The sequence below is a fragment of the Ictidomys tridecemlineatus genome, chromosome 11, assembly GCF_052094955.1.
Source record: "Ictidomys tridecemlineatus isolate mIctTri1 chromosome 11, mIctTri1.hap1, whole genome shotgun sequence".
Lineage (NCBI taxonomy): Eukaryota > Metazoa > Chordata > Mammalia > Rodentia > Sciuridae > Ictidomys > Ictidomys tridecemlineatus.
This window is the reverse complement of record NC_135487.1, coordinates 106849006-106864589: the sequence shown is the minus strand read 5'-3', so window position 1 is coordinate 106864589 and position 15584 is coordinate 106849006. Positions and strand designations below refer to the sequence as shown.

The 15584-nt window shown below is 47.7% G+C and overlaps 1 protein-coding gene across 6 annotated transcripts in view; it reads left to right on the top strand.

The window, feature by feature from the left end:
• Syt6 (synaptotagmin 6) overlaps positions 1–11790 on the top strand; it is a 61052-nt gene extending 49262 nt beyond the window's left edge. For 4 of the 6 annotated variants that reach the window (XM_040287353.2, XM_040287349.2, XM_040287350.2 and 1 more), the window contains exons 5-7: positions 2332–2503; positions 3635–3785; positions 3934–7308. In XM_040287353.2, the coding sequence (XP_040143287.1) occupies positions 2332–2503; positions 3635–3785; positions 3934–4008 (398 nt within the window). In that variant the 3' untranslated portion in view covers positions 4009–7308. Of the gene's footprint in view, positions 1–2331; positions 2504–3634; positions 3786–3933; positions 7332–8996 lie in introns of those variants that run through there. The other 2 variants (XR_002485382.3, XM_005337651.5) reach the window with 2 other exon arrangements.
• Positions 11791–15584: the final 3794 nt, after the last annotated feature.

Below are 15584 nucleotides of genomic sequence, written 5' to 3'. Positions count from 1 at the left end.
AAAATAATGATAAGGACCAGCGTGCTGCAAACGGTTGGGGAAGAGAGTCAACCCTCTCATCTGTGCCACAGCTGGTCTGCGCTGCTTAGAATGTAGGGGTCAAAAATGTGAGAGCTTTGAAATCAGACCTGGCTTCAATTCTGAAGCCATTTCCTTCATTCCCCCTAAGCCTCACTTTTCCTATTGATGAAATGGAGATTTGATGATAAATATTTCATAGGGTTGATATGAACTTTAAAGGAACCTGATAGGTATACAACTCTTAGCAGAGTGCCCAGCACATTCCAGATGCTGGATTCTGGTAGCTTCTGTGACAAGGAGGTTGAAATGCACGGCTGGTCTTTGTGCCCCCTCAATCCGCTGCAGAGAGGAACAGGCCTCGAATATCACCAGAGGCCAGCATTCCACTAGACACCATAAACTTTTATCTGGGAGATCCCTAGGGAACAGTGATCTCCGCTCAGCCTTGTGAGAGTGTTGGTTCCTGCGAGGAAATAGGTTCACTGAATTATAAATTGGATATGCCTTGTAGGGATGAGCAGAGTTGGGGAGGGCTGCTGAGGCATGGGCCCAGCGGCCTATGGGACAAGTGGCTCTGCCTATATTTTTCCAAGCCTCGTGACATGAACATTTGCTCTTGAGTGGGAGTATGTGAAGTCAGGTACAACAGAGGAAAAGGCAAACTCATGCCTGAAGACACTTTCTAAAGCTCTGCGCTTCCTGAAGACGTTGAGTGTTAAAGACAGGTCTCGGGGCCAGCTCTTCTCACCTGTCTGCTAGGACCTGAGCCGTGTCCTGGGGCATGTCCATGGAGAATGGAGCCCGTGAGCCAGAATGCTGTCTCCTGTGGGTTCATTCCTCTCCTCCCTGTTTACTGAAAAATCCCTCTGAGAGGGGGGCCCTTGCAAATGTGTATTCAGAGACAGCAGGTTGATTGAATTCCTCATGGTCTCCCCAGTTCCTCCATAAACTTAAGTGTCCCCGTGGTTAAGGCACAGCTGCCACTGTCACGTTGGTTAGTCAGCAGCTTATTTACATGTCTACAGAATAACATTAAGGCTTAGAGCTTCTGGTCGGGTGCTGCAGTTTCTCTAGTTTCCACCATGGGTATGCACCTCATCTGCCCCTCAGTGAAGCCAGGGAGCCTGAGGGCCGAGTGGGTCTTGGCTGCCCAGGAGATAGAACCGTGCATCTCTGAATCGCAGAGCCAGGGAGCGGCTGCCTTGACTAGCACCTCCTGACAGATTCACATGAGCCCTGGCTGCTGGGCATAAAGGGTGTCTTGGCACATCAGCATCTCAACAGCTATTATTACCTGTGAGTCACCCTCTTGTTTCTTGAGCCGTGCAACATAAATACTAATTATGACGGTGACCAAGACACCTGTGCTATGAGACACAATAGGTGTCACTTCATTTGGATGAGTAGAAAATTTCAGGGTAGAGTGATGACCGTGAAATACCTATTCAGAAAACGGAACAAAGAGACAGGATCAGGAGGCACATGGAAGTTTAGTAAAAAAGACGTCTCTTTGCAGGATGGAGAGCATCCAAGATCCCACTGAGAAATGAAATGTCAACCAGCTGCCCTGAGTCTCAGGAGACCACCTCACTCCCTCCCCTGGCCAAAGCTCCCTCCCCTTCTACTGTTCAGAAGTTGGCAGGAAATGGCTTCCAGGGAAGCAGAAAGCAGGGCCACTTCCTCCTTCTTGATGCCCAATGGCAATGAGATTATTGGGACCCTGGGACCCAAAATCATGTTGTCAGGTGGGGAGGACGTGAGCGGCATGGCGATTGTCGCTGTTCATTGCACTCTGACATGTGGCTCTTTCTTGGCCATCTCTGAGTTCTATTTTTACCCTCTTTATCCTTTGGTTAATAATGTTGGCAAAGAGAAGACACACACACACACACACACACACACACACACACTCCATAGACTCCATATAGGTGAAAGAAACAGTGCTTTTGTCAGCTTCAACAGCCTTTTGAGCCAGCCAGCCACTGTGGGACTGAGATTCAGGGCTAGGAACTGCACACCCCTGGGCAAGTGTCCTGTCTGAATTGGGGCTGGCTTCCCTATTAGTGAAAGCCCATTAGGCAGTCTCCCGCGAATACCCAGGTAGTTAAAGATTCTGTTTATTAAGCACAGAGCCTCCTCGGAGACAGATGCGCTACATAAATACAAGGTGGTTTAATTATTTCAACAACCTTTCGGTACCATCTGAGGAGCAGCAGCAGGTCTAGGGCTTCAGTGCCTCTGCTGCAAATGATGTTTGAGGACATCTGTTGAACACATTCCCTTCCCTTTGCACTGCCCCCATTGGCACAGATCCCTACGTCAAAGTGTCCCTGCTTTGTGATGGGCGGAGGCTGAAGAAGAAGAAAACAACCATAAAGAAGAACACTCTCAATCCTGTCTACAATGAGGCCATCATCTTTGACATTCCCCCAGAAAACATGGATCAAGTCAGCCTGCTCATCTCAGTGATGGATTACGACCGGTAGGTTCCAGTCCCAGAGGGACACGATCCCCTCCCCCCACCAACTCCAATGCAGCATAGGGCTCCTTGACCTTGCACCTGTGGTTCAGATCTCAGACGCCCATTGGCTTCCACTCTGGCTCCAACTACGAAGGGCACAGGAGTTTGAGAAAGAGTGTAGACTCCCCCTTAGCAAAAGTCTCCAGCCTCCTCTCCCAGCTGCTCTGTTTCCATTGATGAGACAACTTTACCAGTCAGCGACCCCTGAATTCACCATTCTTATTGGTCCATCTGGCACCAAGTCCTACCTACCATGTGTCCTTTAGAATACCTTTCTGTCCTCTCCACATCTGTGACTGCTACCACTCTCACTCTAGGATAGCAGCTATTCAACCTCCATTCCTCCCTTCTCTGATCCAGCAAACAGACTAAGGACACACCTTCCTGGACACTTTCTTCCTGGTCCTGCCCTTTTCAAGATCCATCAACGGCTCCTGTTGTCCATAATCTTGACCTGGCATATCCATCCCACCTGACCTCCCCTTCCTTGAATTTATTCTCTACTGTTTCTCCTGCTTTCCCATCAAGACTGGCTCAAAATACACTTTCCAACTCCTCCAGCTCCCCATGATCCCTTCTGTCCAGATGTTACTTTAGCTGGAGGCGGAAACCATGCAATAAACCCTCTGTCCTGGGTTTTTAGCTCAAGTTCTCAGGCATACTAGGTGCTTCATGAACAGACTTGAGTGATGATTCATGTTCTTCCTGAGTGAATCAATCACACCCCACCCCTGGGGACATGGAGAAACGATGCTCAGAGCAGGTTGATTTATTTCCAAGATGTCTCCAGAGAGGCTGTAGGATGCTGGTTAAGTCAAATAAAGGAAGAGACAAACTCTCCCAGTTTCCAGAGTCGGGCCACCTGCAACTGTGTCCTGAGATTCCAAACAAGTTTATAACCTTTTGTTCATCTCTCCGTGTCCAACCCTCAGCTGAGGAGGTCAGGCAAAGTCTCCCAGACACTGATACCCCGAGGCCCCGCCAGGCATCCGTTTCAGAATTTGATGCGCTGGGCAGATCGGCACCTGGAGGGACTTTCCTTTCTGACAGCGTGTCTTATAGCCAATGTTGGGACCTATGCTTTTCCCTCAGAGTGGGTCACAATGAGATCATAGGAGTCTGTCGTGTGGGAATCAATGCTGAAGGTCTGGGCAGGGACCACTGGAACGAGATGCTGGCCTACCCACGGAAGCCCATCGCACACTGGCACTCCTTGGTGGAAGTAAAGAAATCCTTCAAAGAGGTGGGTGAGGTCACCTGGTCCCTGGCATGTTTGCTGCATGGCAGTGTGGGCTGGAGAATGGCAGTTGGCTGCTGCGCCTCCCTCAGCCTTTGGTGGGAAGGGGGCATGGGGGCCACATGCTTCTCACCCAGTGCGTAACCCATTTTAGACGGGGAAAGGAGGCGGAGGCTGCCTGGCAAACAGCCCTGACGTCAGCCGTTTGAAAGCAACAGTGAGTTCTTAATGGAAAATAAAAACTTTGAAGAAGACTTCCCAGCAGGCCACTGTGCCAGGCCTAAAAAGCCTTCACCAAGCTGGTGGGCCAAGTGAGTCCTTTAGGAGAGAGCCCCGAGGGGGTGAGATCAGAACTTGGCAAGAAGTTCTGCCTCTGTGGGAACAGTGAGTTCCCCGGGGCTCCAGCCCGGCAGTCACTTGGCAGTTTTCACAGACTGGCTGGAGATGTGGCCATAGAGCAGATTTCTTCCTCTCGTGAAGGTGGGTTCTCACCATTGTGGGGGGCAGGAGCGTGGCCTCAAGGTGTCACACTTTCTGGCTGAAGCTGGATTCCGTCAAAGCCGTAGACCGGGTGTCCTGAGACTTGGGCTTCCATCTTGGCCCCTCCTGACTTGCTGTACAATCTGTAGCCTTCCACTCTGTCTCAGCTACCAAGAAAATGTCCCTCTGAGTAATGCCCCATCTCCATCCACCAGACCCCACCCACTTAAGATCCTTTGATCTGTCACTCTAGTGACCTGCTTTTTTCCCCAATTGGCTTGGGATATGGGGGTGACCAGGCAAGTCTGGAAGCTCATTTTTTAATATCGTATACTCCAGTATAATCCAAGAAAGCTGGGCGTTTATTCTCTCGTCTTAACAGGCTTCGACCCTACTAAGTCCAGAGAGCTGTACAAAATTGGAAAACTTTAAAGCTTTATCCCTTCCATCCTATGATTCCCTCAATTTAAAAGCCAACTCACCTTAAAAACAGTTACCCCCTCCCACTACGCTGATATAGAAAAGGTAGGCGTGGGAAAACCCGGGGGAGCTGCCAGCTTCCTTTGCTTCTCAGGGTGGACAAATCATTTCCACCTGCTTTACAGCAGTAGGAAGTATGCCGGGAGAGACTGGGAGCTGAGGGAACGGGGCCCAAGGAAACTCGTGGGAGATGGTGGCTTCCCAGGAGCCAGGCCCATTGACTTACCTCTCCAGGTAGCCTGTGCTTTGTGACGCTCCTGACCTATGGCCTGTAAGGCAGCATCAAGGACTCAGGCATAGATCCAAGTTCCTGTCAGTTGAGGCCTTAGGTTTCTGTCTTGATTTTCCCACAGCTGTGGAGCATTAATGAGGCCAGACCCTCTGTCTGCAGCTACCCCTAAGGTAGCCCTCCCCTCTCTTCCTGCAGTGGGAATAAGGTACCCACCACCAGCCACAGGGGGCGCTATTGGGCAGAACCCTATGCAACCTGATGACAATCTAGGCCCTCACTAAAGGTGGTGTGGATTCCACCCAGGAAGTGGCCATGATAACCCGCCCCCACATCTTGTGGACATATTTAGGAATAGAATAAGCGTACTAAACTGTTTAGAGTGGCTTAGGGGCAGGGCATGGAATGCAGCTAACACACCTCTGGAGCAGACCCCTTGCAGCTAACTCCCTTCCCCATCTTTGCTTTTTAGGGAAACGTTGACCCTAAGCCACCACTGGGCCCAGGAGCCCACAGGTTGCACTGTGACTGACTTTCTCACCTCCACACTCTGTGATTACCATAATCCATCAGGCTTACCAGGCTGGGTCTACCCTTGGCAAAGGAAGTAACTGGTCAGAGCAGCAGCTGGAGCAAGGGTGTAGGGTACCACCCAGGTGCCAGAACTGGGCCCCCGAATAACAATGAATACAACCTAATTAAGTCAAATAATTGAATCCAAATTCTGTTTCTTTGAGAACTCTGACTCACTAGTCCAGACTACAAAAGAAAGAAAGATAATGTAGAATCAAGCCCTTGAAAATGAATATTTGATGAGACAGTAAGAGGCAAGTAACAGTATATGGAAAACGAAAAGAGAATAAATTGATTCAGATCCTTTGGGTTTTTTTTTTTTTTTTCTTGACCTCACACGCTGTGCGCCTGAGTCTGCCCCTCCCCCCCGCTATCCTACCATTTTCTGCTCAGCTGATCATTTCTCTGTATAAAGAAGCCAAAAAATGACATTCATCTCGGCAACTTAGGATAGCAATAGTATGTATTTGTATAGAATTTTCACTGACACTTTTAGCACCCACGGTTTTACGTATCTTGGTAAAAATGCATCTAAACCCCACCAGGCTGATATTAAGTGAACCTCTGGGGTTCACGTGAAGCTTTGAGCTTGAACATACATCTTCTCAGTCACCTTGAGAGCTCCCACTCTGCCTTCTTTTTGGTTCTGTTCTGGCCATTGAGCAAGAGCCTTGTTCCTGAAACTTAGGTCTCCTATTTGTGTAATCCATAAAGAAATCTTCTCCAGCTCCCGGGAAGATAAATGGCATCGTATCGGTAAGCACTCCATATTTATCTTGCACCTTTCTCAACAGAGCCTCAAGTGTTGTGATCATTTCTTTTTTTTTTTTTTTTTATTATTAATGAGAACACAGGACACCATACTTACGTGCTGGTTTGGTGCTTAAAATAAGGTTGAGGGGAAACAAATTAACTGAAAAGGTATTTTTCCCTGCTGGGATCTCTCATGAATAAAAATTCATTAAGCCACAATGAGCGCCCTTCCCCAGCTGCAGCGCCAGCCCCTTCCCTCCCAGCACTCCTGCCAACATTTTTTTTGTGTGTGTGTGTTGTCACCACACACAGGGCCTGGTTGACCAGTGATTTTCTCCAAGGTGCTTTATCAGGAAGGCCAACTTCAGATCATCTGCCAGAGATTTTAGATCTCTGCTGGAATGTGATCCTTTTCAGAACAAAAGACCCTCCCCCTGGAACAATAACTTTCCCACCTGGAGGGGACAGGTTCTGCGCTATTTCAGAGCCATCTCCATAAGCCTGGGAATCATTCACCTTTCCATTGTCCATGAACCTCATCTCCTCCCTTTGTTTATCTTCATAGGCGAAATCAGGGACTAGCAGGAGAGCCAGTGTTCCTTCTTCATTTGTTCTGGATAAACAATTATGCTCTGTGTGACTATTCTTTGGGCTGTTATATAAGGGGGAAAAGGTATTCTGTGTAGCCATTTCCTGTTTTCTCCTCTGACCTGGCCTATCAATCAGATTGTTTAAGTAGCAGGCTCACCCAGGGGAGAAGCCAGTAATTACAATGTACCTTTCACCGACATTAAAGGTTGGAACAGGAAAAAAGAAAAAAAAAAAAAACCCAACTCCTAAAATGAAGGTCTGCTAAATGAAAGCATTAGTGATCGTCTTCTGTCACTTTCTGGTTAAGAAACACTTGAGTCAGAAGTCACAGTGGGCTCAACAACCAGGCATTTATTTATCTAAAATATCTCACCAGGGAAACCCTCGGTTGTGATTTCATTCACGTGGATGCTGCAAAGCAGAGAGACTACCACCTGGAGTTAGGAGTAAGTACCTGGTGTGGACCCAAGGAGGTTAGGTTTCTTATTACATTTTGTGTCTCCTTCCCCTAGTACAGCTACGTGCTAAGACAGAGAGAGGCAGGATGAAGGGGAAAGAGCACCCAGTTGGGATTGAGGAGACCTGGTTTCAGGTCCTCGCTCTGCCCTAACTGTCTACCTCCTGACACTACCTGTGTCTTTGTTCTCTTATTTGCAAGAACAAAAGGGTTAGCCTGGAAGATCTCCTAAGCCTGTGTCCATTCTGACGTGCTGAGATTGCTCAGGTCTAGGTCATGTCATGGTGGCCAGCGATACCTGATTGTCCGGTGCTTGGTTAGTTGTAAAGACCTTCAGGTTGGCCTGGAAAGGGAGCACTAAGGAACCCATGCAGAACAGGGCTCAGAGAGGAACAATGCAGACTGTCCCTAGGACTGGGGTCGTGGAGGTAGTGCCTCAGCTTTGTGAGTTTCCCACTTAGTCTTCCTGGCGTGGCTCAGCTCTGCCTAGAGACAGCCATGTTGAGTAGGGAACTGTATCCTCCTCCAGTCACCTCCAGAGGTCCCCAAATGCATGGTTATAACCTCTACTCAGCCCTGTCTCTCCACAATGGAGACCCCCCTAAGCTCATGAGAAGAAGGAGGTTCAAGGCTGCCCTTGGGGTTCAGAAGACCATCTTGACCACTTACTAAAATCCCTCCCTAGAGCCGGGTCTCACAGGCATTAAGAGAGTATTCTGTCTCCTAAGCCCACGAAAGGGCGAGTGAGCAGGGGACACTGACTCACTCTGAAGTTTCACCACCCCGAGACAGGTCAAGAATATCCATGGGGTCCGATCCTTGCCTGGGAGACATGGCTACGGCTATGACTGGCTTTTCCATCTGAAGGGTTGAATGGCCCAAGGCCCAGGTCCATTCTCCCTCAGCCCACCCTCACTCCATGACACCTCATTGCATCACCCACTTCCACAGAAGGGTAGAGCCAGGCTGAGAGGAGGCCATCCGGGAGTCAGGGAGCTGGGGAGGAGAAAGGGTTTGGAGGGGCCCAAAGGGGAAAGGGTCCCTGTCCTCACACCTCCTACCGCTTCATAAGCCCGGTGTGAATGCTCATAGGAAACAAAAGGCCAAAGAAGGGAGCCCAAGAGCAAAGCAATATCAGGCTTTTTTTTCTTCTTTTTTCTTTTGCTGTACTAACAGCTCCCAGACAAATTGCTAATAATTCATGATCGTGGGTTCTTGGCAGTAATGCCACACTCTGCAGACTGCCTCTTTCGCTGCTAACATAATCTGATTTTCAGTGTGAAAAATGGCTGAAGCACTCAGAAATGGTCCAGTGGTAGCACCTTATTCACACTCACACACACACACACACACACACACACACACACACACACACACACTCTACATTGTGAAGAGAGCCGAAGTTACTTCTGCAGTAGTCTTTTTTCTTTTTTCTTTTTCTTTTTCTTTTTTTTTTTTTTCTTAATCAAAGTATTCCAAACTAGAAGCTGTAAGCTGTTTTCCTTATGTTTTTGCATGGCTGACAGCAAAATTCAAGAAAGCTTACTGAAAAGCCGGGGAAGGTGAATTCAGTGCATGGGCCAGTTAAGTTTTGGAAGTTACAACGTTAATTCCCTTGGCGATCAGTAACTGGCGCTTTTTCTCCTCCCCACAGTGGCAGGGCAGAGCTGCCAGCTTCGACAGCGAGAGCTCATGCCCGTCTCCAAAACCACCTCCGACGCCGTGAGCCGCGAGGCCGGGCCACACCAATGGGACTCAGCAACGTTCTTTTCGCACTTGTTCAGCCGTCTAAATGCAGTGTTGTGCGCAGTGGCCATCCGCCGCTCCAGAGTCTTAACTGCTCCTGTGTGTAGGTCAAGGCCGAGACACTTGTCCTGTGGTCAGATCTGTCTTAGTCTTTTCTGTCTCCCAGGTGATGTTTTTGTGGTTTTCACTTTGTATGGGTCTGCTGTCAAGAAAAGAAGAAAACAAAAATCAAAACAAAACAAAAATCAACAAGGGGAGGGAAAAAAAAAAAAAGGTTGGAGAGAGCCCAGAAGTCAGTTCTGTAAAATGCAATGTAAAATAGTAGTGGTCTTTGAAGGAGAGGTAGGTTGAGTTTTTTAAGATTTTTGTGTCTCCCCCCAACCTCTTCCACCTTGGAGAAGGAGGCAGTGGTGTGGAGCTATGGCTACCTTCTCAGTGCCCTGCAGGGACGGTGCCAATCAATTCAAGAGTAAGTGTTACTCTTTGAAGTTCTTCGCTGGTGTGACTTAAAACCAAGTTGCGGGCTCCTGATCCCATGTTGAAATTACAGGACCTCTGCCGTGTTTGTGAACTTCTGCTGATGGGCAGGGGCTTCTCGCTTGCCTTCCTTGTTGGCTTTCCTCCTGAACTGAAACCATCTTGATTCCTCACGGGAACTTAGTCACTTTCTTTAGGAATGATTCTGCTAAAAACTAACCATGCCATATGTCTTCTGATGCATCACAGTTAATGATCACATTTGTTTGAAAACAGGATCTTTGTTCTCGAAAATAACCTTGGTTGTAAAGAAAGACAGGCGCATATGTTCCAGAATGATTTCTGCATTATACATAGCTTTGTAGTTTCATGAAGTGTCAAGCAGCTGTTTTTCAATGCCTCAAGAGATCAAAAGAAAACCTAGATAGAATATGCTTTTCTGGATGGGAAGTTTCCAGGTCCAAGTCATAGCTCAAGTCCCTCTTTCTGGGAAGAGGCGCTTCTTGGTTGAAATCCAGTCAGCCCGAACCTATTTCAACCCCCACGGACTCTGGGACAGTAACTCATCTTAAATTTAGTTCTTATAAATCACGAAGAATTCAGTGTTTGTTTTTGTGATAGTGAGGGGTCTGTTTTTGTTTTTTCCTTTAGATCTCTACCTTAGGCCAAATTCAGTTTAGAGAAAAAGAAAAATGTTTGAACTAATCTGTATTGTAACGACACATTCCTGTTGTGTTAGTAGTGGCCTTTACACCAACCCCTATAACTAGGCTGATTTGCTCAATCTCTGTCTGTATGGTCCTGGGAAGTACACGGAGGAGGGTTTCCCCTTCACACTGTGACTACACAGTTCCAACTTCCAGAGCTTCGAGAATGTCCCACACATTCAAGAAGCAAGTCAGGAAACAAACCCCATCTTCCAACCATGGAAGGTTAAACGTCAAAACTATTCACACACTTTGTCTCTTCTTCTTATATATGTCACATGCCACAAGAGGAGCAACTTAAGAAAGTAACCCTCATTTTAAGCCAAGTTACCAGGTTTCTCTGCCAATATAACTTTAGCTAATGTCTGCTAGCCCTAAAAGTGACCAGATGGGCTAACAGGATATCATGGCAAAAGAAGTTTCCAACCTTGAAGTAGATAAATCTGAACTCTACTCTGTGTCAAGCTTTAAGCCAAGAACTAATGTGCAAGGTCTTCCTAGTCAGGTAGTCCTGCATTTGAAGTGAGAGAAAAAAAAAAAATCGTGACCAGATTCCTAGCAGGTGACAAACTTCATTGTGTTTCTTGACTCTAGACTGACCCCATCAAGATGGCCACCTTCATCATTGAGCAGATGCAGCAGGTCTTGCAACTATGAAGGGGACAGTTGAGTTCCCGGGGTTAGAAGGAGCCCAGAAATAGTGTGAGAGGCTCCTCCCAGAATTGAGCTCAAAATGCATGTCCAGCTGCCATCTATAAACCCTTAGGCAGGAGAGGATGGCCCATTCTAACCTTCTGGAGGAGGGAGTGTGATCAGTGTGAATCGTGGGATTGCATTGTTCATCTGAGAGATTTATATCCAGGTAGCTTTCTCCCGCAAGGAAACATTCCAACAGTTTCAGATCATTTCCTGAAAAGATTATGGCCAATCCCACAGCACCCCAACCAACAACTATTACTATGGCTCCAGCAGGCTAGGTAAATTCCTACAGGCATGGGAACCCACCCAGGAAGGCTCCTGGACCGCCCCCCACCACACACACACACACACACACACACACACACACACACCAGCGCCATCAGGAGAGGCCAGTCCTCGACCTGACGCATGAATGAGACCTAAAGAGCTGCCAGCTTCATCATCTAGCCCAGTATCTCTCCCTTGCAGATGAGAGTAAATTGAAATACAAGTTTCAGAATACGCCGAAATTCAAAGTGATTCATTTGTCCTCTGCTTCCTCTGGCATGAGAACCCTCCTGGGTGGTAGTTGTGGGCTTTGCTGAAGTTGCGATAACCAGGGCCATTTGCACACAGATGTTGATTTAAAAAAACACAAAAGTTCCCTTCTGCTTTATTTAGCAGTGTTTCTGGACTGTCCCCTCCCCCTCTGCGCTCACCCAAGATGTTAATTAATTGTATCATCATTTAAAAAATTATGTTGTTAATTACTGCTTTGTGTCTTCCCACCCCTGTCACAGCCTGGAGTTTTTATTCAATTAAATCTCTGTCTCTTGCCCATTTCTCCTGTCATTTTGTGTTCCTGAGGTTGGGCAGGCAGCCCACGCACAGGATACTGACAAGCTTTTCGTTTTAATGTTCATTGCACACAGATAACCACTTGCCTTCAATCAGGGGGACACAGAAGGGCTTGTTGGTTTCTCACTCTGCCCCAGGAGTAGCTGCGCACCCCACCAGACTGGAACCCACCTGTGCTTTGTCAGGCTGGCGGCTCACAGAGCATTTGGGACACGGGCTCTGCTGTTCCTTCAGCTGTTCAGCTCCACAAGCAGCCCCTCCAGATGCCGAAGCCTCTCCAGGGAAGTGGGTCACATTGGTGTCTGGAAAGTACAATGTTTTCCCCCACCTGGAGAAGAATCCTGCTAACTCTTGTAAAACACAACTTGGCAAAGCCGTGGGAAAATACTATTCCAGACTCGAAAATTTAAAAAGAACATCCCAACTTAATAGGATAGCCTCTCTGCTCACCCACCCCCTCCCCCGCCCCAGCTTTTAATTAATTTAGAAGGCGGCCTGTAGAGAGGAGAGTGGAAGGTACATCCATTTCTGCACATCTGCATCTAAATTACTGATGCTCTACAGGGAGCTGAACTGCTGAGAGAAGCACTCCGCTGCCTAAGGAGGCCACTCCCTCCATGCTAGTGCCTTCCATCAGGTCAGCCAGCAGGATTCAGTGATGAGCTCTTCATATCTACAGCTAATACCCAGCAGGGTAAAAGCGTCTGTCAGTATGGGCTGGGTTGTGCTGCAATAACAACCTCCAGATCTCAGTGACAGAAAACAGAAAAAGGCTTATTTCTCTTGCTATGTGCCCACCATAGGTCAGTAAGGGGAACCCTGCTTGTGGTATTTATTCAGGGGACTCAGGATGACCAAGGAGCCAACGTCTCAAACATTGCTATGGTCTCATTCATGCTTCAGTTGCCATGCTGGAGGGAAAAGAACAGTAAAGGTCTCATATGTTCTAAGTGCTCTGGTTAAAAAAAATAATAATAATAACATGTGTTGCTTTTCTTCACAATCCATTGACCTCCCTTCACCTCCGACCTCCCAGAACATAAGGGGGTTGGAGTGCCCAGGGGAAGAAGACTGGAAATACGTAGTGAGCAACCCTCGGGAAGACTACAGTGAACTTAACAGACTTGTGGAGGGTGACAGCTACTAAGAGCTGATTCCATAAAACCAAGAAAAGGAAACTCTATTCATTGTTGCAGGAAACCTGCCTACCAAAAGCTTTCACTCTAGTAAAATAGCCGTAAGTGACAATGGTTCAAGGTAGAAAGTAGAAGTACAATAGGGGAGGGGGGGAAAGAAAGTTAAAGATACCCAAGAAAGCCTATCACAGCTTGCAGGATGAGCAAAGGCTTCCAGAGAGAAGTGGCATCTGCTCTAAGCCTCTAAGAATGAGTAGGGCCAGGCATGGTGGTGCACACCTGGAATACCAGTGGCTTGGGAGGCCAAGGCAGGAGGATTACAGGTTCAAAGCCAACATCAGCAACTTAGTGAGGGCCTAAGCAACTTAGCAAGACCTTGTCTCTAAACAAAATATAATATAAAAAGGGCTGGGGATGTGGCTCAGTGATTAAGTGCCCCTGGGTACCAAAAAAAAAAAAAAAAAAAAAAAGAATGAGTGGGATTTGGAGACATGGAACTTGGGGAGGGGAGAGGCATAGTCCAGGCTGGGGGTCCAAACAAGTGAAGACCCAGAACAGAGGAGTTCCTAGGGCTGCCAAGCACCCTGGATCCAGGGGAGACAGTGAATCCCATCCTCCAGCTTAAGTAACACCTTACTTGCCCCGGCCAGCCAGGCAGAAAGCAGGACTTGCGCCTGAGGTTCTCCTGTCCCCTGTCCTGAGCTCCACACCACCATTCTAGCCCTGGCCTCAGCCTAGTACCCTAACCACCTCTCCTGGGAACTTGCCCCATTTCCCCCTTCCCTTTGCTGACTTGGTGTCTGCTCCCCAAAGGGCCCATCCCCTGGAAACACCAGACTTGCCCCATCTTGAGAATCAGCCACTTCCTGCTTAACCCCCTCCCCTCCCCTCCCTGGGCTACTGGTCAACCAGAAGCCACTGAGTACCTTCTGATTTATGCTTTGCCCTTCTCCCCTCCAGGCTGAGACCTGTGTAGAGTCTGAGTTCCCAAGCAAGGGAAAAGGATGAGCCTCTCCCTGGCTTCCCTCTGGCTAGTTCACAGCAGCAAGCCCACAAGAGCAGGGGAGGCTCAGAGAGCAGTGGGGGCGACCGAAGCCCCACTCAGGAGGGGTGGAAGCCTGAGCCAGGGCAGGCACTACACAAGGTAACAAAATGTAGGGGTTGCCGAGGGGAAATGCAGTCGGCCACAGTTGAGCTGAGCTGGAAGACAGAGACAGGGAAGGAGGATTCCTAAGTGTTGTTTTTACACTTGGAAGCCAAGTGCTCTGTGTCTTCCCGAGAAACCAGCAATAGCAGAACAAGGAAAATCGATGAGTCCAGTTTGGTCCAAACTGAGTTTGAGATGCTGGAGGGATGTCTAGCCAGACAGCTGCAGTTCATGATGCGCCTCGGCAGAGAGGTCAGAAGGTAATTTGCAGAATGCTTACACACCAAAATGAGACGTGAAGACAGAAGGCGGGCGCTGCTCCGCGAGTACCTGCATGCAAGGGAAGCCTCAAAAAGAGGCTCTTCAGGAGCCATCAACACGTAGAGGTCAAGGAAGAAGAAAGTGATGTGAATGACAATGGAGAGGTACCCAAGCCAAGTTGATCGATGAAAACTCGGATGAACAAAAACAGATCAATCGAGGGTGTTATAAAATGATTCTTCATAATAAACTCATCCAAGTGGCTTACATATAATCCTATTCACAAAAATCCATTTTCACTCACGTTTATTAACACTTCCCCCACCCCGTCCTCTCAGCTCAGCCGTTGTCTTTTCAAATAAACGTAACAAGATTTGCCATTTTAATCAGTTTTAACTATAGCGTTCAGCCGCACTCAGTATATTTACGTGGTTGTGCGACTGACACCACCCATTCATAAAGAACTTTTTCTCATCTTCAACAAGACCTCTCTCTTCCTCCCTTCCCCAGCCCCTGGCAGCCACCATTCTACTCCCTGTCTCTATGAATTTGACAATACAAGGAACACTTCACTGAGTGGAATCATTGAATATTGTTTTGCAGCTGGCTTCTTTCACTTTAAATGCCTTTAAGATTTATTCATCTTGTAGCGTGTGTTAGAATTCCCCTCATTTTTAAGGCTGAGTAATATTCCATTGTATGCTGGGTGCAGTGGTGCATGCCTGTAATCCCAGTGACTCAGGAGGCCGAGGCAGGAGGATGGCAAGCTCAAAGCCAGCCTCAGCAACTTAGCAAGGCCCTAAGCAACTTAGCAAGACTCTCCCTCCAATTTTTAAAAATAATAAAAAGGACTGAGGAGGTGTCTCAGTGGTTAAGTGCCCCTGGGTTCAATCCCCAGTACCAAAACAAACAAACAAAAAAAAAAAAACCCACCACTACCAACAATAACAAAAAGTTTCATTGTATGTATACATCACATTTGGTTTATTCACTTGCCTGCCAGTGAACACTCATGTTACTTCCACATTTGGGTCTTGTGAATAATGCTGCTATGAACATTAGTGTACAGATATCTGTTTGACTTCTTGCTTTCAATTCTTTGAGGTATAAACCCAGAAGTGGAAACCCTGGGTCATAAAATTCTAGGCTTACCCTTTTGAGGAACCACCACCCTGTTTTCCGTAGCAGATGCACCATTTTACATTCCCATCAGCAGAGCAGAGTTTGGATTT